The sequence below is a fragment of the Xiphophorus maculatus genome, chromosome 14 (assembly GCF_002775205.1).
Source record: "Xiphophorus maculatus strain JP 163 A chromosome 14, X_maculatus-5.0-male, whole genome shotgun sequence".
NCBI classification, from domain to species: Eukaryota; Metazoa; Chordata; class Actinopteri; order Cyprinodontiformes; family Poeciliidae; genus Xiphophorus; species Xiphophorus maculatus.
The window spans coordinates 27,033,892-27,057,723 of NC_036456.1; the positions used below are offsets into that span (position 1 = coordinate 27,033,892).

Consider the following 23,832-nt stretch of genomic DNA (forward strand, 5'->3'; position numbering starts at 1 on the left):
GTTTTGACTCCTCGGTACCGAACCCCTGAATCCAGACTACGTCCTCCAGCGGGACACTCTGTCCGTCCGGCGCGTGTCTCTCCCGCCCCTTCGGATCTTTGTGGCTCCACTGGTCAAACCACGGCCTGATTGGGCACCCCATGCTGGGAGTCACGAAAGGGTGGAATGTGTTTGTACTGGGAGGCCTGCGGCGTGGACACCTGTTGGTGCTCACCAATCTGAGGTTAGGGGATGGGTGGGTGGAGGAAGAAGAGAAGGAGGAGGAAGAGTAGGGGATGGGATTATGACAGTGGAGATATTTTCAGGGCAGAATGAGTTGTGACGGGTTTTATTCTTGGAACAGGTGGAGGATTGATAATCTATTGAAGATGAAGAAAATTACTGCAGGCATCTGTAGTTAATTGGACTTCTTTCCCATCCTGTAACTCAGAAGTGTTCAAAGTAAAGCTCTGGGCCATTTGTGGCACTTACAACAATTCTGTATGCCCTTCATCCTCAATAGTACAAATGTGGCCCTCTTCTATAGTCATTTGATACAGATTGATACCCTTTTGCCAATTTTAGGGTGAGATTTTCACAGATATTTTAGATTTTATTTTAGAAAATGTTAAGATAGGCCTACGGGTGATACAAAACATGTTCATTAAATTGTTCCACAAAATAATTTTCAGGTTTTAGTCTGGTCAGTTCTGCCTAATATGAGCTCCTATCAGAATGAGCCGTTTAGGGCGTCTTGTCACTTTAAATTCAAATAATCTGCTGGTCCCCAACTCAATGTTTACAATCACACTGAAAATGGCTGCAAACTGATGTGCAATTGTACAACAGTACATCTTTGAAACGCAGAAGTAGAGCAAACTGCACAACCAACAAGGAATGGTTTTCAACGTTTCAACAACAAACCCCTCTTCCTTGCTGCAGCCATTGTATAAGCGCATACAGTGGTAAAACCAGTTGACCGACTGGTGAAGCTTCTCTTGACTTGCAAGGGCTGTTTTGTGACATTCCAGAGGTTTTTGAAATGGTTCGTTTGGTCCACATAATCAACAGCCGGATGTTACTACCTGTGGGAACGACAAAGAAAACAACAAGAAATAGTAGGAGGATGATGGTTTGTTTTTGGTTCCACAAAATCAAACCATCAAACAGTTCATAGAAAGTTGTGTGGCTGATAGATGATGACTGCAAACACCATGAATGAATTATGAATATATCTCATGTAACTGTTTACATCAGTTGCTGCCATGATTTTTAATGACTTACCATGTGAACAAAGTTATTCAGATTTTTATTTTGTTTCTAATTTAATGGAAACACCTCAACTGCAAATTGTGTTTCTCCGACATTCCCAGAATAGGAACAAAGATTTGTGCACATTTGTAATGGAAACGCAGCTACTGACAGACAGGCTTCGCTGCCCTGTGGTGTGATGTAGTGATGACAAATAGACTGGCTGAGCTTTGACCCCAGTCTACCAGTTGACTGAACCACTTCGACTGAGTCTGTTTGACGCCTCTGCAATGCGGTCATACTCATAGCTGTATTTGTTAGCTTTTATCAGATATTTTGTTCCATAACTTATGATACGTGCAGAGGACTGAGACATAGATGAACTGGTAAATCAAAAATTCAGACTTTTAACTCGCCTCTTTCTTCATCAGGACCAGCCGAACTTGCACTTTATGAAGATGATTCCTGTGATTTAGTGCCTGCTCTTCTGTCATACTTAGTGATACTTAATGCTATCCAGCTCTTCCTCTCTGTCCTCTCTTGCCTCCTGTGTCATGTTATGCCCTCTCTCTAAAAAAAACCCCTGGCCGTAAATCAGAGCCACAATGAGGGCTGAGAGAAGCAAAATGTCTCAGGTTTGCCCCGTGCATGCCAACGCACCGGGTATAAATACATCGGTCATAGGGGCCCCTGTGTATTTTCATGCATCCGCTAAACAGCTAATTTGCAGTATAATGCAAGGCCAGAGTGTTAACTACGAGTGTGAGGAAGGAGATGAGTGCAACTTGACCGGTAGGGCAGTGGTAATGCTGTGTAAAGGTACATAGTATTGAAGGGCTATCAGCAGTGTCAACAGGAAGAGCTGATGAGGTAGAGTGTAAAGTTTCAGCTTTAAATGCTTCACGCACTTCAAATCAGGAATATAGAAATGTCACTGAAGAAGGCATCGCTGACTGGCTACTCATAAAACAATCATCTTGCACACAGTCATGCAAATGTGAATTAAATTCGACTTTTTCACAGCAGTCTGAACGGCTCGATTTCAACATTTTCAACCTCTCAAAAAATCTGATTTGTGTTACATCTGAATGTGGTAGTAAATTGAATACATATCCGGTTATTTTTTAAAGCGCCCGCAAACTGAACGGTGACGTTCCTTTTTATCTGACTTTTGCATCATTGGTGTCTGACGTTCATCATAATTCTGCAACAACAGAAACCAGACTTGGTCAATCTGGATGTAAACAATGGCTGAAAACTGTAATTATGAAAATTTAAAAAATGATTAAATAAGTCCGTTTCAGTGAAGCGCATCACATCACAATCCCTCCACTGCTGGTTCTGACTACACATCCAGACTGACTCCCTGTAACGTTTCAGTCAGAGATCCACCAAAGGTCATTGCCACACCACTGATCACGTGCGTCAAACTACTAAATTTAGATCAGGGAACCGCCATTTTAGGTTCGGACGAACAAGAGCGGTAAGCTGTCTGAACAGCTAGTTTTGTTTGTGATCCTCTGATTTAGGTTATTAATATGTACAACAGTTGTTTGACAACCACAAATCAAGATGAAGAACTGTTTTATATGAAACGGAGCTGATAAAGTAACGGTGAGAGCTGCTGGGTGCTGCTCACCAAAGCTTGACAAGAGAACAGGCTTTGCCAAATTGATATTTAATTGCAAAAATAAACCGTAAAGCATTAATAAATCAAAAAAATTTTTACCTACAACTATTGTGGCGCAAGAACTTGGTAAGGTAATCCAAGTTAACTTAGTGCTAGGTGTTGCTAAGTGTTGGCTGCCATACACCGCAGCTAAAACAAAATCCCCCACCTTTCAACCAGCGATGCCTTCTTTACGCTCACATTACAATCAAGGTTTAAGTTTCTCCACGCAGTGATTCTGTATTGAAGAAACGAAGCTGCGCTCCTCATCTTCCAAAGTTACACCCTCTTCAAATGTCGCCATTTCTCTTCATGCTCTTCCTTGTCCGCACATCCGGGCAACACTGACGTCATCTGCGATCAGCGTCTTCAGTTCTTTCTTTTTTTATTAGCTTCCTTCGTCTTGTATGATCGTGTGACAATTCTGTTATCTCACATTGGTGAATAACTTTACTATCGATCCATACACAGTGGGATCCATGTTTATTTTTTGATCCATTTTTGTTTTTTTCTGTGAACAGAGCGCAGCTGCGTGACGTCAACATCCTTCTTCTGCGCATGCGGGTCGCTTTGGGGTCATTAACGTTTACTGAAAAGTCTGATTGCGGTTATTTAGTAGCAAGAAGGACTACGCGAAAAATCGGACAAAAATTTTTTGCTGTTTTTTTACCTGATTCTAGTTAGCAGTTAGCTTGACTTCCTAAGTAGCTGTTGGCTTGACTCTAGTTAGGTGTTACTTTTATTTTAAGTTGCTGTGTGTTTGACTTGCAGGTAGATGTGTAGAATCAGAAAATGCCATAAAACAGAATCCGGCTGACATCAATAAGTAGGTGGAGATCAAGAAAATGTAAAATTACCTCCCCAATATTAATTAAAAGATCATAAATCTCCTGCATGTCTGGCTCATCATTAGCTTCCCATCTAAAAATGTGCTGCCTTGAATGCAGCAAATCTGTGTTTATAGTTCAGTCGTAACTTTAGTGCAACTTTTGGCTATACTGTATATTCAGTTTCTTTTATTAAGCTTTAAATTAACATAATGATTTATATGCATATCTAAAAATCACTAGTAGGTGCTGATTTAATTACAATGAACACTGAAAAAGACCAAAAGTGGAACAAAAATAATAAAATTGTTATTTTTTAACTTGCTCTACAATAAAACTGCACCTTTTCAAATTGTAGTTGTAATCTGTATAAACATTTGTAATAAACAGTGTGGATCCTACATTTGCTTTGTTAAATTCAGTTTTTCTGTTTGGGGAATTGATCAAATAACTGATAGATATGAGGAACATAAACCCGGTGTGCAGTAACCAGCGCCTATTATTAGACCTACTAATTGGTCTAATATTAGCTGAATGGGCAGGTGATGCGCAGTGTTGAAGCATTGTGACAACAAATGGGGCCTTTGATATATATCCTCCCCTCAGATCTTTATTGAAATGACAAAAACAAAAGCACAGTTGCAGCTATGTATGTACCATAAAGGACATGTGGCGTCCTCGTGTCCCCTGACAAAGTGAGACACGGAGGACACTGATGTTCTGGACTCCGACACAAGATTAGCCTATACACCAGTGTCTAAAGCACAAATAGGATTACTTTGGCTGCAGAAATATCCCCCAGGCATGTGCCACACTCTCTCAAAGGCAACTAGCCAGTCTATTACAGCAGCTGCTTTATCATGGTGTTTATGTGTTAACAGCATGTTGACATATCTGCAGCTAAAATGCTTTAAAAACACCAAAGTCACATCATAGCATAATATGTATTATGGATTATGCTATATTTAGACGGGTTGCTACAGTCCAAGCAATAACCGACAGCAAGGGATTACCAAGTTCGGGCCAACACTACTTATATTTTCCTGTTGACGCTAGTGGGAGAATACTCTCCATTTTCCTGAAGGAACACCAAACCGTTTCAAGCTAATTTGAAGGGATCTGTGGGCGTGTGATTGAAACTGGCGTCGGCAAAAATGGCCAGAGTGCCCACAGTGGTGAAGACGACGAAGATCCAGAGGAACATGCGGTCCACCACCATGGCCACGAACTGCCAGTCCTCTTTCAGCTGTCGACAGTGAGGGATTTAGAAAAGGCAGAGAAGATAGAAACCAGAGAACATTAGGATTAGTCTGCAGGGATCTTGTGATGTAACCAGAGGACAGGAAAACTCACCGCTTCGTAGTCTTTCTCAGCCTGCAGAGCCTCAGCGATGTACGTGATGGCGTCGATGGCCGACTTGAGCTCGTCAGGCAGAGTGAGGTAGGAGCTCGGGCCGTCAATGAACTTCTTTAAATCAGTGCAAAGTCCCTCTGGCTGGAACCTGCAGAGCAAAGGACATAACAGGTTTTACAGATGCTAAAAATGAGTCAGAGGTCCAGAGAACATCTGGATGAATGTAGAGTTCATAACAGAAAGTTTGTTGCATTGTTTGTTTACCCATAACACTTCCTTGAACAGGTTAGGACAGGTCTATGGCCCATATACAACATTCTCATTACATTTTTTGCACATAATTCTTAGATGATGAGATTTTAGTCTGATCAGTTCTGCCGATTTTGAATTGTTTTAGGGCGTCTTGTCACTTTAATCCAAACAATCTCTTTTTGGCCGTGCCCCCCAGACTCATTTTCTTGTGCTGTTTGCAGCACATGGAAATGGCTGCAAACAGATGTGCATTTATACAACCCTGCATCTTTGAAAAGCAGAAGTGGAACCTCCTGCACAACCAGCAAGACTGCAGCAAGTGGTTTCTGGATGTTACGCCAACAACAAAATACGTGTCTTTTCCAGCAGCCATTGTACAGCAAACGCAGCGGTAAACATGCTGGAGTTCCACTTGAGTTGCTAGGTAACGGGCTGGGCTTCACTGGCGTTGCTAGGTAACAGAATAAGGGCTGCTGATATGTGATGTTACATTTCAGAGGTTTGAGAAATGGCTCATATTCCAGACACCAAAAAACATCAACTTATTGCCAAAAACTGGCTGGGTTTTATTTTTGTACACTTCACACTGGGACTGGAAAATATTTTAGATATCCAAAATAAGACACAACAACCAAAGACAATAAATAAAATAAATAAAAACCACACACAACTGAAACTATAAATAAAATAGATTATTACGTTTTCTAAACAAAATTACCCTTCAAGAAATATTTATCAGAATGAAATTATCACGCTCATTTTAATTTATTTTTAAATTTCATACATTTGGGACACATATCCCAAAAAAGTAACATTTATATTTCCAAACTGCAGACACACGTTGGGTTGCAGATCTAGTCCAGGTCCAAACGCAAATTAAAATCTATAAAACTGTGAAACAGGCAATACGTCTGGCTTCCTCTCTTCTGCCAGTCAGAGAAATAAAGGGAAGGTCAGGAGCGCCGGTACCGCTGTGGGAGCCGCTGCTTGGATCCTGCTGACCGCCCAGAATCTCTACGTGAGAATGTGTGAATGTTTCAGTGTTTACTTGTTTCCCTCAGTTACCAACCATCAGCCGGTGCCAGGAGCCGCTGGGGGAAGCCAGAAAAACGCTCCGAGGCCGTCTTGCACAGCTGCCACTGAGAAATGTTCACAGCCACGGTAATTCACACTTTCTTTCCCTCCCGGTGACATTAAATTATATGGAAAAAGGGAGACCAGCCTGAGAGCTGAAGCACAAAACACAACCACAGCTTCTACACTCAACCAAAATATTAAAGAATATCATAATAAATAAAAATACTTACCAACAAAGTACGCAGAGATACAAATTTAACACAAAAAGAAAACAAAACTGCATTTCAAATAGTATTTTGTAGTCCTGAACAAGTGGTTAACAACTGCATATCTACAATGGGAAATTGTGAATAAAAGAAGAAACAGAATAAGTACAACTTTCGCCAAAAACTCAAAAGTATTAAGATTAATTTAAAATATGTACAAGAAACAACTTGGAAATGTTCTGATGTTGAAAACTTGCAAATTTGCAAGAAAAACAAAATTTCCATATGTTTATATATTAAAAATTTCTTTACTCTGGTAAAATTATGACTTCCTTCTAGTATTACGATGACTTCATTCTCATAGTATTATACCTTTATTCTGGTAATTTTCTGACTTAATTTTTTTAATATTATATTATGATTCTCAAAATATTATGACTTTAATCTCAAAATACTACAACTTTATTCCTGAAATATTATGACCTCATTCTCTTAATACTATGACTTTCTTCTCATAATATTATATCTTCATTTTGGTAATTTCTTGGCTTTATTCTTGAAATATTATGAATTAATTCTCATTTGTTTTGTTTTTCTTAGCCTGGTCCTAAGACTTTGTCATAATAATTAAAAGTATTCCTATTTATAATAATTTCTTGACAAAATAAATAATAATTTTTATACATTTTAAAAATAATTTTTGTTTAAAAACACTGTAATAAACAGAAGTTTTATGCCACTGCAGACGCCATCCACCAGAGGGCAGCGTTGCTCTGTAGCTGCATGCAGCGGTCTGAGGATAACGACCAGCTGCTTGGTATTCTGCTCATGAACCGTTGAGTTTACGATGCAGAGCTGCCATCACGGCTCTCTGAGCGCGGCAGGTGAGCAGGCTGTGACCTCAGACAGGTGAAGTTCCATCAGGTAGACGGAAACAGAGAGCGGGGAAAGGATGGAGAGCAGATACCATTTGACCTTTCAACCCCTTCCGTGCTCTCCGTCTTTTACGACATAGACTCTCACTTCATCAGCAAGAAGAAAATTACTATTCGGGAGATTAATTTTAAGGAAAACTGGCCACGTCTGGTGCCAAGACATCCGCTAAACCAATTAGAAGGTGCATGTGAGTGTATATATGGCCGACCGGGAGATACTGCTGTCTCATCAGATTGTTCTGACACAACCGCCCCTCCTTTTACTGAGACACACATCTTACCGCTCTCCTGTGTCAGAGTCAATTTGTGCGGGTCATTATTATTTCAGCGGCTGTTCTTTTCCCTCCAGACATATTTTACTTCTCACAGAGGACAGACGCGCTGCTGGGACAGTTTGGACAGTTTAGTGGAAAAACATGAAGGAGGGATTGAGAGTCTGGGAGTAACTAGTTACATTTACTCAATTACATTCACTTTTTATTTTGAAAAAATAAAAATTTTAGTTGTATTTTTACTTTTTACTTGGGTAATTTTATTATGAAGTATTTCTTCTCTTGGGTAAAATTTCTGGATTTTCTTCCCACTGAGTGAAGGACAAACATGTTTTAACCAAAAAATTTACCAGACACAGAAACACACCTGCAGGTTTTGTTAAAGTTTCAGCAGTTTTGTTATATAAAGAAACTGATTTGGAAAAATGTATTTTGTGAGAATGAGAATGATTGACAGCGCTAAGACCCGCCTCCTGGTTTTGATTGGTTGTTTCTAGTTTGCACTGGGAGGACTGGGAGAAGGCAAAGGAGCTTGAATTTTGTCACAGATTATCTGTCTCTTTTCACATATTTCAAAAAAATATGTAAAAAAGTATATTTTTAGGGATGCACCGATTTATTGGTGCCGTTTTCCTTAATTTTGGGAGATTGGTGATCGCCCTCTGGAATCCGCTAGCTCCTTGTAAATAAAATATTTCACATGTCTGCCTGCGTTTGAACCAGTTTAATTCCAAATCAAGCTGTTTCTTTAGCACCTCGCTGGTTTTATCCAGTTTGGTAGCGCCTCATGATGCTCACCTGTTGGGCTTGGGGAACAGGATGGACAAGTCCGGTTTGCGGATGAAATACTCGTCAGCTTTGCTGATGGTCATCACCATTTGCTTCTCCCGGCGGGGAATCATCTCGAGGGAAAGCGGCGTCTCCACTTTGGGACGCATCATATAGAGGTAAGGAGGCAGCATGTGGATGAAGATCTGGGTGGAGACGGAGAGTGAAGGTCAAACACGTAATTTGACAGATTATGACGATACAAATGTATTTTTCTTACTAACTAGATTTTTTATGCTTCACACTAAAGATATTATCTTATTCTTTAAAAAACAATTTCTGTTGCATTTATATCACAAAAGTCTGTTTGGAGTTCAATAATTGTTGGCTAATATATTCCAAGTGTTATTATCTTACACCAGGGGTGTTCAAACTGTGGCCCGGGGGTCATTTGTGGCCCTTACAATACTTTTGTGTGGCCCTGGCGGCCCTGAAAGTTTTTATAATTTTAAAATTAAGTACAACACAAAGAATTTTTCTCTTACTAAACTTTTTTCTTTTTGTTTGTTTTTTTTCCCATAAAAATTCAGCAATTTTTACTCAAAAACTAAGGCCACCAATCCATTATATTTTGTTAAATACAAAGACTTTTTTAAGTTTTATATTCCAAAATTTTAAATGTAGATAAAATTTTCATTTTTTAATTTTAAAATGGAATTGAATTGTTTATTTGTGTCTTTTAATGTATATCTAAAACTGTATGAGAAGTCTTAAATGTCCAAAAGGTGCACAGTGTACCTTTAGTGTACCTTTTTATTATTCAATTAATTGATTAATCGTGAGAATAATCAGTTCCTTAAATGATCATTAGCTACAGCTCTAAGTTTTAGTTTCATGAATAACAATTTTCATCACATTTGGCTCATGAATTACAGATGACTGAGCTTTTAAATCCCTGTGCAGGGTGCTGGTTGGTTAGGTCTCCAGGCTAATTTCTTCTATTTCCCTTGCTCTCTCTGGACAAATTACCATTTTCAATTTATTGTGTAAATTAGCAGCAACACATCTGTTCAGAAACGTTGGATTAGAAACCATTGCTCTGCAATTCATGTTGCTTTGAGAAATAAAAAAAACGAATTCCTCTGGATTTTCCAAAGAAGCACTTTGAGTTGGACTCGCGTTGGGCAACACCCAAGTTTCTGCTGTTAAATTCAAATTTACAGTTTGGTGGATCAATGTGAGAGAATGAATAGTTGCCTTTTAAAGAGCCAGCAGGGCACTCAGTGAGAAAATAGCACACCATACGGACAAACGTTGGCCTTGATCGATATAATAAATGCTTTAAACGGCTCATTTCTGCTCTGTTTGATGAGCTTTAAGATGCTTTTTAAATAACTCATCATGTCAGAAAGTGAGAGAAACAATTATTTTTATATGCAGTGAATAGAGATATTTACTTTAATTGCAAGAACTGGGATTTCTATCTCTAATGAAGCCTCAAACAAATATAAATGTGCTTTCCGTTGTGCAGAAGTTTACTTCCTCCATCATTTTATGAACCCAGTGATCTTCTGGAGAGCAGGACTGAAACAAGCTGAACATATAAAGGTCATCTTTTCCAGCTAAGCTCCATTAGGCCGTGTAAATCACCTGTATGCAAGTACTGAGGTACAATCTAAGGTGAGCGTACCCTGAAAAGCGTGACAGACCGACGTAAAGAGCCGTAATTAGCTTCACATAATGTACAGTGAGGGCAGCAGCAGCTGATGGGGGTTAATGGTACAGGATGACATTTACATTGGCGACTCTGTTTTAATCCAACAATCGCTGCCTCCTCACACAGATTAATGCTAAATTAAACCCAATTCCATCTACTGGAACAGGAAATTGGAGTCAATAACAGTTAACTTCTTTAAGCTTTAAAACTTAGTTAAATTAATGATTGATCAGTTGTTACAATTTGTTATATTAACCTAATTTACGAGAATTTCTTCTGAATAATGTCTAAGGTAGTGAGAAGTATGATACTCCAGTAGACTCGGTTTGGACCAAAAATGAAACATTTGTTGCATTTTTAGCTTGTTTGGTTCTCTTTCCCACTGGACTGCCCTAAGGGATAAAAATTAATTGAAGAACCTGTTCCCCTGTTCACCTGTGGGGGCGCTGCAACAAGAATCACTGAACGAATCGACATGAAAACCTCTGAAGTAGACACAGAGCGCAACTTCCTTCATCACAAAATGTAAACAAAAATGGATTGACATTTTTTTGTAGGATTTCTCATTTGTCTTGACTCTGGTCCGCTTGGTGTTCACTTCACTTCAATTCACTTCAACCAAACCAAGACTTAGGTTTTAAGTTCACCTTTTTGGTCCTCACCAGTTTGATTGCGCATTCGCACTTCCATAAAGAAACCAAACTTTCTAGGTAAATGAACTGTAGTTTGATTAAAGTGGACTAAACCGGCCTGGTGTGAATGCAAGCTAAGGGTGCATTCGTATGGGGAGGTGTGAATGCACAATCAAATTCTGATGCGGACCAATAAAGCAAACTGTGGTCCACCTACAAACCTGCTCTGGGTTCAGTTAAAGTAAACCCTGGTGCAGTTTTAATGCAGATCTGAATCCCAAGCGGACCAGAAAGCAGGAAGTGCACTACAATGCATGGCATTCTGGGTAAATACAACTAAAACAAACGCTGTAGTCTAGCACTAGGTGAAGAAATAGCTCATGTTCTTTTTCCAAAAACAGAAAAGAATCTGATGCCACTCCATTTTTGCATAAATTTGTTAAGAACAAAGTTGCTATCAGTGTCTTCTTCAGAGGTTTTTGTATCATTTCCTTCAGTGGTTCTTGGTGTAGTGCCCCCACAGGTGAGGAGGGAACAAGTTTTTCAAAGAGTTTGGTTCATTTGACACAATAGAGCGAGAAAGCGAAACACAGCAGCTGAAAATGTAAAAAAAATGTTGCAATTTCAATCCCCAATCAAACTGAGTCTACCAGACTGTCAGGTGTGAAAGCAATCTAACAAGAAAACAAATTTATAGAATTCAAGTACAGCTGGTTGTGTCTAGATTGTGACAGTTTCTAAATCCCCAGTTCGGCTTGATGCTTCTGCGTCTGCGAAGCTGACCTTGCGTATCCACATGGGCATCATGTGGGTGTTGGGGGAGCGGTGGTGCAGGTTGAGGACGACCACACTCAGGATGACGGAGCAGGTGACCAAGATCATGGTGAACATGATGTAGTTGACGATGATGGGGACGCCCAGCGAGGTCTCTGGGATCTTATCGGCCAGCAGCAGCAGGAACACAGTCAGGGTGAGCAGCACGTTGATGGACAGACCCATCTTCTCTCCTGGCAGAGATGGAAACAGTTGAGCATCAGGTTGTTCAATCCCAGAGTCAGTAAAAGAAAAGCTGTGTGTGAAAAATTAAGTTGGTGGTTGATTCATGATGATCATTAGTAATATTAGTCAATAAAAGCAGGAGCTTCAGATGTTGTATAGGTCTGGTTAGAGTCATAACCAACCAATTTGAAATCTGTCATTTTGAATTAGTGTCCATTGGACAGAAGACTTACTTTAATCATCTTTAATCAAACTCCAGTTTGTTTACCTAGAAAGTTCGGTGACTTTGGTCACAAACTTTGGTAGATCTACAAACCTCAGTCTGGTTAAAGTGGACCATGAATTCCTCTATATTCCAAAGTATTCGAGAGTAAAAAGTGTTTACCTGCATCGGGAGGCAGGTAGAAGTTGAAAATGGCAATGATTGTGATGAGGATGCAGGGAATGATGATGTTGATGATGTAGTAGAGAGGTTTTCTCTCTATGATCAGGTAGAAAGTCATTTCCTCGTACGTGTCGTCGTTCATGTTCTTCCTGCTTGGCTTGTGTCTGATGTACCACTCGCTGCTCTCTAAAGAAACATTAAAACAGGAAAATTTAAATTCACAGACACCTTGGTAATCTTCAATACACTGCAAAAATACAAAATATTACCAAGTATTTTTGGTCTAGTTCCTAGTACACTTGAAATAAGATAAAACTAACCGACAAATACCTTTTCAACAAAACATAGGAGCTGGTTTTAAGTCAATAATTCATTGATATTGATGAAAAAATACTAGTTCTATGGACACATTAATTCACTTATAACATGGAAGAACATTTTGAAGCTCACCACTGAAGCCAACTGGATCCAACTGGATCTCCTTGATCTCCTTGCCTTTCGAGTCTCTCGCATACTGCAGGTCAATCTCCGTCGAATCGTACGTGTAAGAGCGAAACTGCATGGTGCAGTTCTGCCAGTCAAACGGGAAATATGTAACCTGGAGAAAAAAACAAGCAATCACAGATGTGTAAGTGAACAAACTGAAGGGAAAACAACAGGAAGAGTAAAAAAATGTCCTCCCACCTTGACTCCACAGGAGCTGCAGTAGAGAGCGGGGGGCGTCCATGTTACCCTGCCGTTACTGTAAACCTGAACGTGGACCTGAAGGGCAACGTCGAACACGCCGTCATTACTGCAAACAGACACACAAAGGAAACATTTACTGCTTTTACATCTTTTGTTACGTTTATTTGATGCTTTTATTCTAAGTGATTTGCAATTATGAAACAACATTGAAGGTTCAGGAAAGTGGTTAGCTTAAATCTGGCTAGCTGCTAGCTTAGTTCCTGTTACTAATGACTAGTATGACTGTTGCTTTTAGCTTAACTTTATGTGGATGTAAGATTAACTTTAATTAGCTGTTAGCATTTATTTAATAAGCTGTTAGCTTCAGTCTGCGCACTGGTTAGCTTAAATCTGGCTAGCTTAGTCCCTGTTACGCCTTTCCGTGACTAGCATGACTGTTTGTTTCTTTTATATTAACTTTGACTAACTCTTAGCATTTCTTTAATTAGCTGTTAGCTTTATTACACGATGCTGTTAGCTTCACTCTGAGCACTAGTGAGCTTAGCGCTGGCTAGTTGTTAGCTTAGTCCCTGTTACTCCTTTTTGTAACTGGCATGACTTTTTGTTGCTTTTAACTTAACTTTATGTAGCTGTTAGACTAATTTTGATTAACTGTTATAATTTCTTAAATTAGATATTAGCTTCTCTCTGGGATGCTAATAGCTTCAGTCTGAGCAGTGGTTAGCTTAATTCTGGTTAGCTGTTTAATTTTTATCAAAGCAGCTATTAAAAATGAACTAAGTATGTTTTATTCTTGCTCTTTTTCACTGTTTGTTCGACTCTTAGTAATTTTGACTAGCTTTGACTTTACTGAGCAATTAGCTTGGATATGAATACCAGTTAGCTTGACTCTGTCTAGCTATAACCTTAACTCTCACGAGAAATATGTTTCTGATTTTTCTCAGCTACTCTACTGAAATGTAAAAACAAGATAATAAAAAAATTGATTATTAAAAAAAATAAATAGCCACATTAGTTCTTTGTTTTCACCACATCATGAATATGTAGATATTCCTCTTATGGTTAATTAACATAAAATGTAGCTTCACCAACATGGTTAAAGACGATTTCAGTTTCTTTGTTACAAACTTCTTTCTGAGTTTCCTGTTGGCTGTAGCCTCATTCTGACCCAACATCACAACATTTTATGTGGCATAAGCAATAAAAAGCAAACATTAGCTAAGCAGTCGGGCCGGCCAACGTTGGATCGTGTACACAAAGCTTTCCTGGCAGATAAACTCACAACTGAGACATCAAGCTAATTAGAGACTGATTTAACCTTCTCACAGTACACAGTTTTAGGCTTTTATGATACAGGTAATTGAGCAGACTTTGTGTTAGCCCAAATAAAACCCTACTATCTGTGACGGCGCTGTTGAAATTAGCAGTATTGATCAGCCATATTGGGAAGCACACAGAGGCTTGTGTTGATGCAGATATTTGTGTGTTCATGTTCCAAATGAAGGCCTTGTGTGCTGAAGTTGCTGAACGGCGCCATCAGCCCAGTTATTAGAGAGCCATGCTGCTTAATTGCCTATAAAGTGTTGATAAATGGAGGAGTGGGGACAGTTACAGTGGTGTTAATGGGGGCATGCACATGTGTTGGAATACGGGGACCATAAAGCCTCCTCTTTCTGCTCTTTGAGTCTCTAATTTGATGCATTTTCATGCAGTTTTATTCACTGAATGAATGCTGTATGCTGTCCAAATTGTGGCCTTTGGGCTGATTTTGTGTGGCCCCCAACTGCAATTCAAAATTGTTACAAATTTGGCCTTTAGATGCAGATGGGGACTTTTAATTTGTAATCAGGTTAAAAAAACATTACCAACGTAATTTTCTTACACAGGAAAATGTAAGGTATAACAAAATGTATTTGTTTTTGTAACCAAGTTTATACAGAGATTTTTACCGAAAAGCCAACTTTGTTTTTATTCTTATCAGAAACTTGGCTAAACATAGCGAGCGTTTTGAAAGAATTTGATCCAAATCCTGTTCTTATTACTGAAAATAAATTTATTCAATTGAGCCCAAAAGAAACTGAAAACTAGAACGCTTTATTTTAATTCTGCAAACATGCAAAATCTACTACAGTGCATTTGGGCCGTTGTGGAAAAAAATACGCACATTTTTAACTCATCTCAGAAAACTTCTAGGAAAAATTAGGAAATTTGCTAGACAAAAAAAATCGTATTTTAAGATTAACATCAGAAATTTTCAAAAAAGAAAAGAAAAAAGAAGACAACAACAAAATTTTAAATCAGAATTTCAAATGTCAAATTTTTGAGATTAGTCACAAAATTCCTGAATTTTTGGAGGAAATTTACTAATTTGTTTCTATCTACAATGACACTAATACATTGTCATAGAAATCCCTTTCAAGTTTTTTATCTACAATAAATATTGAGCTACTTCATTTGCTTGTTTGTTTTTTTAAAGGTTTGATTCACAAACACGAACACTAGTAACGTTTCCTAAAAGGCTAAAGATTCACAGATCAGAAAGAGAGGAAGAAGAAAATAAGCATCTATTCCTACTGATATCCGTATTATCACCTTTGGAGGATATATTTTATAGCGTTCAGTCCTATTTTACAGCGTTTTATCTTCATGAACAGTTTTGTTCACATTTGCCATGGGCTCTCTACAGGAAACCTTAAGATCTATGGGTAGGGTGCTGGTTAGCTAGGTCTCCAAACTGCTGCTCCTTGACATTTCACCTGATTTTCTTCTTCTAATTGGACATATTGCCATTTACATATTCACCTTATAAACCCAGATTTGAGCTGGAGACTTTTTATCTCTGATTTTTTTTGGGATTGTCCTTTTGGTTCTTCGTTAATGCCCAAATTTGGTGTTTCTGTTATGACATCATCTCTGCTAGGCAACGTCTGGCAACTTTGAGCTCATTTCATTCCTCTGATGTAAACATTATTATAATAAATGAATTTATCAGTCACATGTCAGAAGAAAATTGAAAAGAAAAAGTTGTAAAGCTCATCATATCCATCTTATATTTATACCAAAGTACAAATATAAAATTGATTTACTTACTTATTGATGAGAACGATGTCAGGAAGCCACACCTTCCCAGACGGGACGCGCAGCACCTCAATGCCATCGTGCTGCTTGGGTTTCCAGTTGAGCCGATAATCCGTCCACTCCTGTAAGAACAGAAAGTTTTGGATTATTAGAAAAATAGAAACAGCAAAAAAAAAAAAAAAAAAAAAAGAAACAGCAGGCAGAAACTTTTTGCCCATTCAGTACAAATGTGAAGCATTTTGTCATTTCATCACTTTTTCTCCCTCTTCTCATTTTGCCGCCACTTTAATTTGCGTCCTCAGGGATGATTTTCCTTGCATTTGCATAAAAATAACGGTATTTGCAAACGCTTTAATTCTGCCTACTGAACTCCAACTGTTCTGTTCTGAGCTGAATATGGAAACAACCGTAAAATATGATCAGAACCACAAACTATCGAGCGGTTCTGGACCAACAAACAGAGCTGAACTGCAAATAAACTTACCAGATTCATGACAACAACGGTGCTCATTTCCTCATTTTTCATATTCTGAAAGGAAATATGAAACAGCGCGTTAATAATAATTATTAATAATAATAATAATCTGAAACATTTCAGATTTTCTGCCAAGTATATAACTTTTATTAAAAAATATTTTTTATGTATTTGTTGAAACTGTCATTATGTCATGACAGTTTGGAATGAGGCAGATAATCTGTGAAAAAGAGAAAGAATTGAATCCCCATGGCTACCTAGAAACAATCAGAGCAAAGAGGCGGGGCTTAGCGCTGTCAATCACAATCCCGTGTGTGTGCCTTAAAATGCTGCAGCAAGCTAAGTCCATTATGAATGCTAAGGTTAGTTAGCATAGCCACAAATGACAGCAGATAAACAGTTTTCCTGTAACAATAACCTGTTTCTCTGCTATTAGCACATTTAGCAGTGAGTACATGAGGATGATTGACAGCGCTAAGGCCCACCTCCTGGTTCTGATTGGTTGTTTTGGTGTTTTTAGACAGTAATAAATGGAGGAGAGTGATAATTTCACAGATAATCTGTCTCATATTATATTGTCACAACATGGCGACAGTTTTAACAAACATGCAAAAAAGTTATGTACTGCACCTTTAAGACAAAAACCAAGGCGTTTCAATGAAAAAAAAAAAGTTTGCCAATGTCTTCTGTTTGAGTTCAACACTCGGTGAAATTATGGGAGCGTCTAAAAAAAAATATTGACCTCAGAATCGTAACAAACTTAGCAGGAAGTTGACTTGACTTGTTGTTTGAAGCAGCCAATCAGACGTCTGGGTGTCCCGTAATCCCGCCCATTACGTATGAAAGTTGTCAGCACAGAAACATGAAATAATATGTTGTTTTTAAAATGAAATCAATTTAACTGAGGCACACATAATTAATTCTATATTTTAATAAATGATTTCTGTATTAATTAAATAATTATTTTAAAAGTCTTTTATTTATTGGAATGTGGCATGAACGAGTCTCCATATAGATGTTGGTCAATCACACCAAAAACCCCTAAAATAAATTAAAGTTTGTGGTTGCAATACGAAAATAAATGGAGAAAGTCACTTATGTGCATATGAACTAAATTAATCCATTATATAAATGTAGAAAGTTGTAAAACAAGTTAAAAACTTTCACTGTAGCGTCTAGAACATGAAAAACTGCAACGGATCCAACAGAAATCTAAGTTAAAAATAAATAAATTGTGTTTGAATGCAGCTGAAAAGGTTCTGCTTGCAAAGCAAAATGTGCTTGTTGTTGTCAGACAAGCAAATAAAAGTCCAAAACATCATAATATTGATAGTTTTAAAAATATTATTAAAAGAGGAAGCTGAAGCTGAAATGATTTCCGTTCTTCTGTGTCTAACTTTCTGAGCCTGACCTGCTATTTAAAACACAAACAGAAATGTTAGTAAGACAACTGGAGCGACATCAGAGGAGAGCGGGGCTCTGAAACCCCAAACACATTTCTGCCATTACTGACACTTCCTGTACCAGTTCACCTCCAGCTGATCACTGGGAACCAACAAGCATCTCACTTTCCAACACAGCTTCCCATCAGAGCCAAAAGAGTCCTGTTCCTTTAAGGAAGCAGGCTCACCTTGACTGGAGGTGACAGGGGCTTCAGCTGCTGTGTATCATGGCGTCTACATCGATGTTATGAAGGTTTAGTTACCAAAAGCCATGACACTTTCAATTTAACGGGGGCCTGTTATGTAAGATTTATATTTTGAATGTTTTTATACCTCCATTTGTTTCTCAAGTGCTTCTAAAAACAGCCAAGACTGAGGACAGGGATGTAGCTACATAGTCTGTACATTAACAGAAAAGTTTTCTAAGGGACATAACAGGAAAGAAAAGGTAAAATATTTGCTCACCAGCCCAACGAAGGAGGAGAGGATCATCCCCACGCGGACCACCACCCTCTCTTCGGGTTTGCGAGCCGGCCGGACCTTCAGGTTGTAATCAGTGAAGACTTTCCTCATCAAGGCCTGCTCTGCCTCCACAGCGCCTCAACAACACAAAGAGCAGAAAACATCATGGAAAGGAGAACGTGGAAGAAAACACAAGAAAAGCAGAGTTAAATGAATCAACAGTTACCAGGAAAGAAGACATCTTTAAAACTTTTATAAAAATGTTTTACTTTTTTACATATTTATTTGTTAAATTGTCACCATGCTGACAATCTGTCAAAAGATCAATCTCCTCCACCTCTTCCCTGAAGAAATGAACCACTCCCAACCAAAAACAGCCAATCAGAGCCAGGAGGCGGGCCTTAGTGCTGTCAATCAACTCATGAATGTGTTGCTAAATGTGAAAATGGTGGAGAAACTACTTAATGATACAGAAAAACTGCTTAACTGCCATCCAATGTGGCTATGCTAACTAGCCGTAGCATTCTCAACTAGCTGTACCATAGCAGAAAGCAAAAGGGTGAGTGACAGCGCTAAGACCCGCCTCCTGGCTCTGATTGGTTGTTGCTAATTAGCACTGGGAGAAGGCAGAGAAGCCAATTTTCTTCACAGATTATCTGTAACAACATGGAGGCAGTTTCAACAAATATTTTTAAATAAAAGTTACATACTGTAGCTTTAAGAGAAATTAAAATAACCCAACTTAACTGTCAACTGATGCAAAATCTTTATATTTTAAATATTTAGCAAAAAGCTTTAGCGCATAACTAATGGAGAACTCCTTCCAATACTCAGAGAAGAAAAGTCAGACCTTTAAAAACTCAAAATAGTTGATCATTTGGCTTTAAATCCTGTGCCATAATTTTAGACTAAAGGTCTTTGACGGCTTCAGTGCTGCGCTATTAAAACCACATTTCTTCCCTTTAAACTGAATTTCTGCACACAAGTCGCCCCCATTTCCTCCTTGGTGTTGGAAGGTTAGGAGCATTTATAATCAGTGGCACTGGTGACGTGGCATCCATCACGTTTGGCTTCGCTGTGGCTCCAGCACAATCTGACCTGACAGGAATAAATGACAACAATCACCCAGCAAGGCGGCGCTATTAACGAGGCACAGGGAGGCGACGCTGCTTGGAGACAGGAGGAGGTTCTGACTGGCTCCTTATCGCAGAAATACCATGACTAGATGCAAAACAACAACCAGAACTCTGGCTTTTAAAACAGAAAACAAGCTTTGGTTTCTTTAGTGAGGATTCACATAAAGCTTGTCTCACTTCTTTGTAGCTCTTTAAGCTGAAAGAGGTGATGAGCATCATTTAAAAACTGGCAGCAGTTTTTAAACGTCACTGTCAGAAGAGTTTTACTCCGTTTCATCGTAAAAATTATTGATTTCTCCAAAGAAAGGCCCTCAGATGGAGATTACATCAGTATGGTTTCTCTGTTAGTTTGCTGGTTTAATGAATGCCGACATGAATCTTAAAACTAGTTTTGAGCATTTTTTTCAGTTTCAAATCTTTATTTTTTATTTTAATTTTCTTTAGTTCCAAAAAAAATTTCAGTTTCAAATATTTTCTTTCAGTTTTTATTTTAATTTTAATTTAACTTTTTTCAGTTTAAAATTAAAATGTTTTATTTTTTTTAGTTTAAAAATGTTTTTTCAGTTTCAGATCTCATATTCAGGTTTTTTAATTTTTTTTAATGTTTTGCAGATCTTTAAGTTTCAGATCTTTAAGTTTTCTTTTTTTTTAAGTTTCAAACTTTTTCAGTTTCAAATCTTTATTTTTGCAAGTTTCAATTCTTTATTTTAAATTTTTATTTTATTTAGTTTAAATGTTTTTTCAATTACATTTTTTTTGTCTTCTTTTGAACAAACTTTATGGCCCCAATTTAGCTCCATATATTTCCATTGATCATATAATTGCAAAATTAAAAAATAAAACTGCTAAATGGAAACAGGCCAGTTCTGAATAAAATGTTTTGGTGTCAGGATATCGTGGTTTCTTTGGGTGCATGAAATTGGATTATTTCACTAAACTGCCACAGAAACATTTTTTCACACCAAATGAATCACATGATCAACACCTGGATGTTACTACTGGTGGAAACCTCAAAGAAAACGACAACAGGAAGTAGTTAGTGGATATTTTTAATAACTTATTCAAACTTATTCACATGTGATTCTAAATGCATTTATTTAATGGAAACACCTCATTTAAGAAATTGTGTTTTTTCAACATGTAGACAAAGTTTTGTGGACATTTGTAATCAAGGCACAGCTAGAGTGAATCTGCCATCATTTTTGTGCACCTAGCTAAACAGATGAACACGTTAGCATGTTTGAGTTAGCATCTGGTTAGTAGCAAGTCACCCTCCATTACAGCTTTATAAAATAAAATGTTTATTTAGTAAAACTGAAAGATATTTATACAGTATTTGCCCTAAAGTTAAAACAATGTTACCATTTAATATTTTTTGTAGAGTTTCAGGCAAAGTTGTGGTTTATTATCATTGTTTATATTCTTCTGCTGTTGGTTGTCAGGGTCAGAAGTTGATGCTGCTTTTATTTTGAAGGTGAGAAGAAGTTTGGGAATGAAGACCAAATCAATCTTTTGGATGTTTTTAATCAGAATATGTCTGGTATTTTAGTTTTTCTGTGAAATCAACTACAGTAGAGCAACAATATTATTCCATACTTTTTGTTCTGATCTCTATATAAATTATATCTTGACCACAGCTCCGGTTTGAGTACGTTCAGTGATGTGTCTTACCTCCTAACGCGCTCAGGCTGAATAAGCAACATGCTAGCAGCAACTTGCTCAGCAGGTTTTCCATGACGGACCTTCAAACCAGTTAATCCAACTCCTCAGATTCAGATTTTCTCCTTTCTGATCCGGGGAGCGTTTTGACGCTGAGTTTGGTTTGGCCGGTTTGAGCTGTTGTTGTCTGTCAGTCAGGCCTGCCTGGACAACTGGTCGTGTCCGATTACCCCAAGGAGGGAGGGGCTCTCAGCCTATGTGGGTCAGGCATGTCGGACCAAAACTACCTTACAATACAAAGACTTAACAGTACAATAATCAAATCAGAGACTAGCCTCTGATTTCCACTGGGAAATTAGTAAATCCAGAAATCTTTACCATCCTGAGGGACATTTTTGCCTTTGGTCTGACTTAGGGGTGTCCAAAGTGTGGCGCGGGGGCCTTTTGTGGTTCTTGGGATGCTTTTGCATATGAAGATTTTTTTTTATTTGTAATTAGGGTAGAATTATGTCATTTATTATGTATTTGACTTTTTATAATTATGTTTTTATAATGAGCAGAACCAGGTTGATCAAGTTATTAAAGTCAGGAAGCATTTTTGAAAGAAAGTGACAAAATCCTATTGTTATAAAATTTGTTCATTTGAACCCAAAAGAATTCTTTCTCCTTCTTCTACTGTTAACTTTCTCCCTACCCATTATTTCATCATCTGATGGTTCCTAAATCCTTATTTAAACGTCTTCAGCAACTTGTTGCAGAACTGAAATCACCAAAAATGGCAACTTCATTCATCCATTCGCTCCCTAAAGCTGTATTCAGTTGCATTTGACTGAATTACCTTATAGAACTAAATACCAGAAAAAATTTATTTGAATAATAGAAACATGAATGTTAGATGCAGAAACACAGAAGCAACCTGTCTGTTTTCCTAACAGAGTTGATCAGATTTACCCGCCAGATGCGGTTTAATTCTTCGAAGGCTCGTGAAGTGAAAAGTCTCTCTCTTCTTTTAACACATTCCTACACTCATATTTTCACGCCACTCTGCTCTAACACTCATCTTTCACCGATCCACTCAGCCTTAATTTACGATCTGCTATCTGTGCCATTTGGCCCGCGGCCAATTTAATTATGAAAGAAGGTAACTATTAACAGCTGGCAGCCAGAGTCACTCAGCACATCTGTGGTCAGGAGGGAGTAGACGACTCAGAATCACAAACGGCTCACTTACAACACTTTAAATTATACTTTTCATCTGCAAAAAATTATCATTTCTTAATTAACAAAATTACAAGTTATTGTTTGAAGTTATGTACTTGGTTAAACTTTCATAAAAAATATGCTTTTTTATGATCTCCTCCACTTAGTCACTGAGCTGCTATTGCTGTCTGAAGACATGAACCGCTAAAAACCAAAAACAACCAATCAGAGCCAGGAGGAGGGGCTTAGCGCTGCCAATCAATATTGTGCATGCCCTTACAAATGTGCTAAAGGAGGAGCACATTTTTTTGTAATGGCTTACCATTACAAAAAAACTGTTTATCGGACATCGTCAGTGGTCATCATCATTGGCATTAGCATTCATGACAATAGGAGGTTGATTGACAGCGCTAAGATCCGCCTCCTGGCTCTGATTGGTTGTTTCTAGTTAGCACTGGGAGAAGGCAGAGGAGCTCAACTGTTTCGATTTTTTTTTTATTATGCTGTACTTTCTACTTTTACTTGAGTAATTTTATTATAAAGTATTTCTACTCTTACTTGAGTAAAATTTCTGGATTTTCTTCCCACTGAATAAAAAACAAACGTGTTTTAACAAATTATTCTCCAGACACAGACCTGCAGTTTTTGTTAAACTTTCATCAGTTTTTTAGTGAAATAAACTGATTTGGAAAAACTTTATTTTGCTTGATTTTGTTACTTATATGAATAATTGCCATGTTCATCCTTAAATTACCAAAATTTCCACTTATCTTTATTTTTCAGTCCATCTGATGATGTATTTTTTATTATTAAATAATTGATCATTTGATCAGTTACTCTGCACTTCAGTAAACTTTATACCAAATATTTTTTTAGTCTTACTTGGACGGCTACTTTTTACTTTTACTTCAGTAGAAATACGTTGAAGTATCTTTACTCTTACTTGAGTACAATTTTTGGAAACTTTTTTTGCACAAAACTGTCACAACATAGTGACAGTTTCAACAATTATGTAAAAATACATATTCTTTTAAAGTAATATAACTCAGCTTTAAAGAGTGTTGTGAATGTAAGAACTAACCTGTTTGGATCGGATCCAGGTAAACGTGGCAAGCTGCACTTTCCGTCCTGGAAGAAAGTAAATGGTCTTTACTGACAAAGCGGCTTTCAGGACTTATCTTACCTCCTAATGTGTTTCTCATCCACCCAAACGGGGCTCCTTATCGCATATTTGCATTGCTGTTTGTGTTGTAGTGGCTTCATACACACACAGATATCGAGGGCACTTTGAGACCCGGATGTGCTGCTAATCGAGTCGTAGATCTTCACAGTCAGCTAATGCGGCACAAGACCTGAGTGTCTGGTGGTCGA

The 23,832-nt window shown here is 38.0% G+C and overlaps 1 protein-coding gene across 1 annotated transcript; it reads right to left on the minus strand.

The window, feature by feature from the left end:
* Positions 1–4,316: 4,316 nt before the first annotated feature.
* Positions 4,317–21,337, minus strand: LOC102220371 (acetylcholine receptor subunit beta). Its single transcript, XM_005810404.3, has 11 exons — positions 21,274–21,337; positions 18,470–18,603; positions 16,572–16,616; positions 16,100–16,209; positions 13,007–13,115; positions 12,773–12,920; positions 12,323–12,508; positions 11,722–11,945; positions 8,620–8,795; positions 5,080–5,227; positions 4,317–4,972 (listed from the first exon to the last, which is right to left on the minus strand). Exons 1-11 carry the CDS (start codon positions 21,335–21,337, stop codon positions 4,826–4,828), a joined length of 1,491 nt encoding a protein of 496 aa, XP_005810461.1. The 3' UTR covers positions 4,317–4,825.
* Between the last annotated feature and the right edge of the window lie 2,495 nt (positions 21,338–23,832).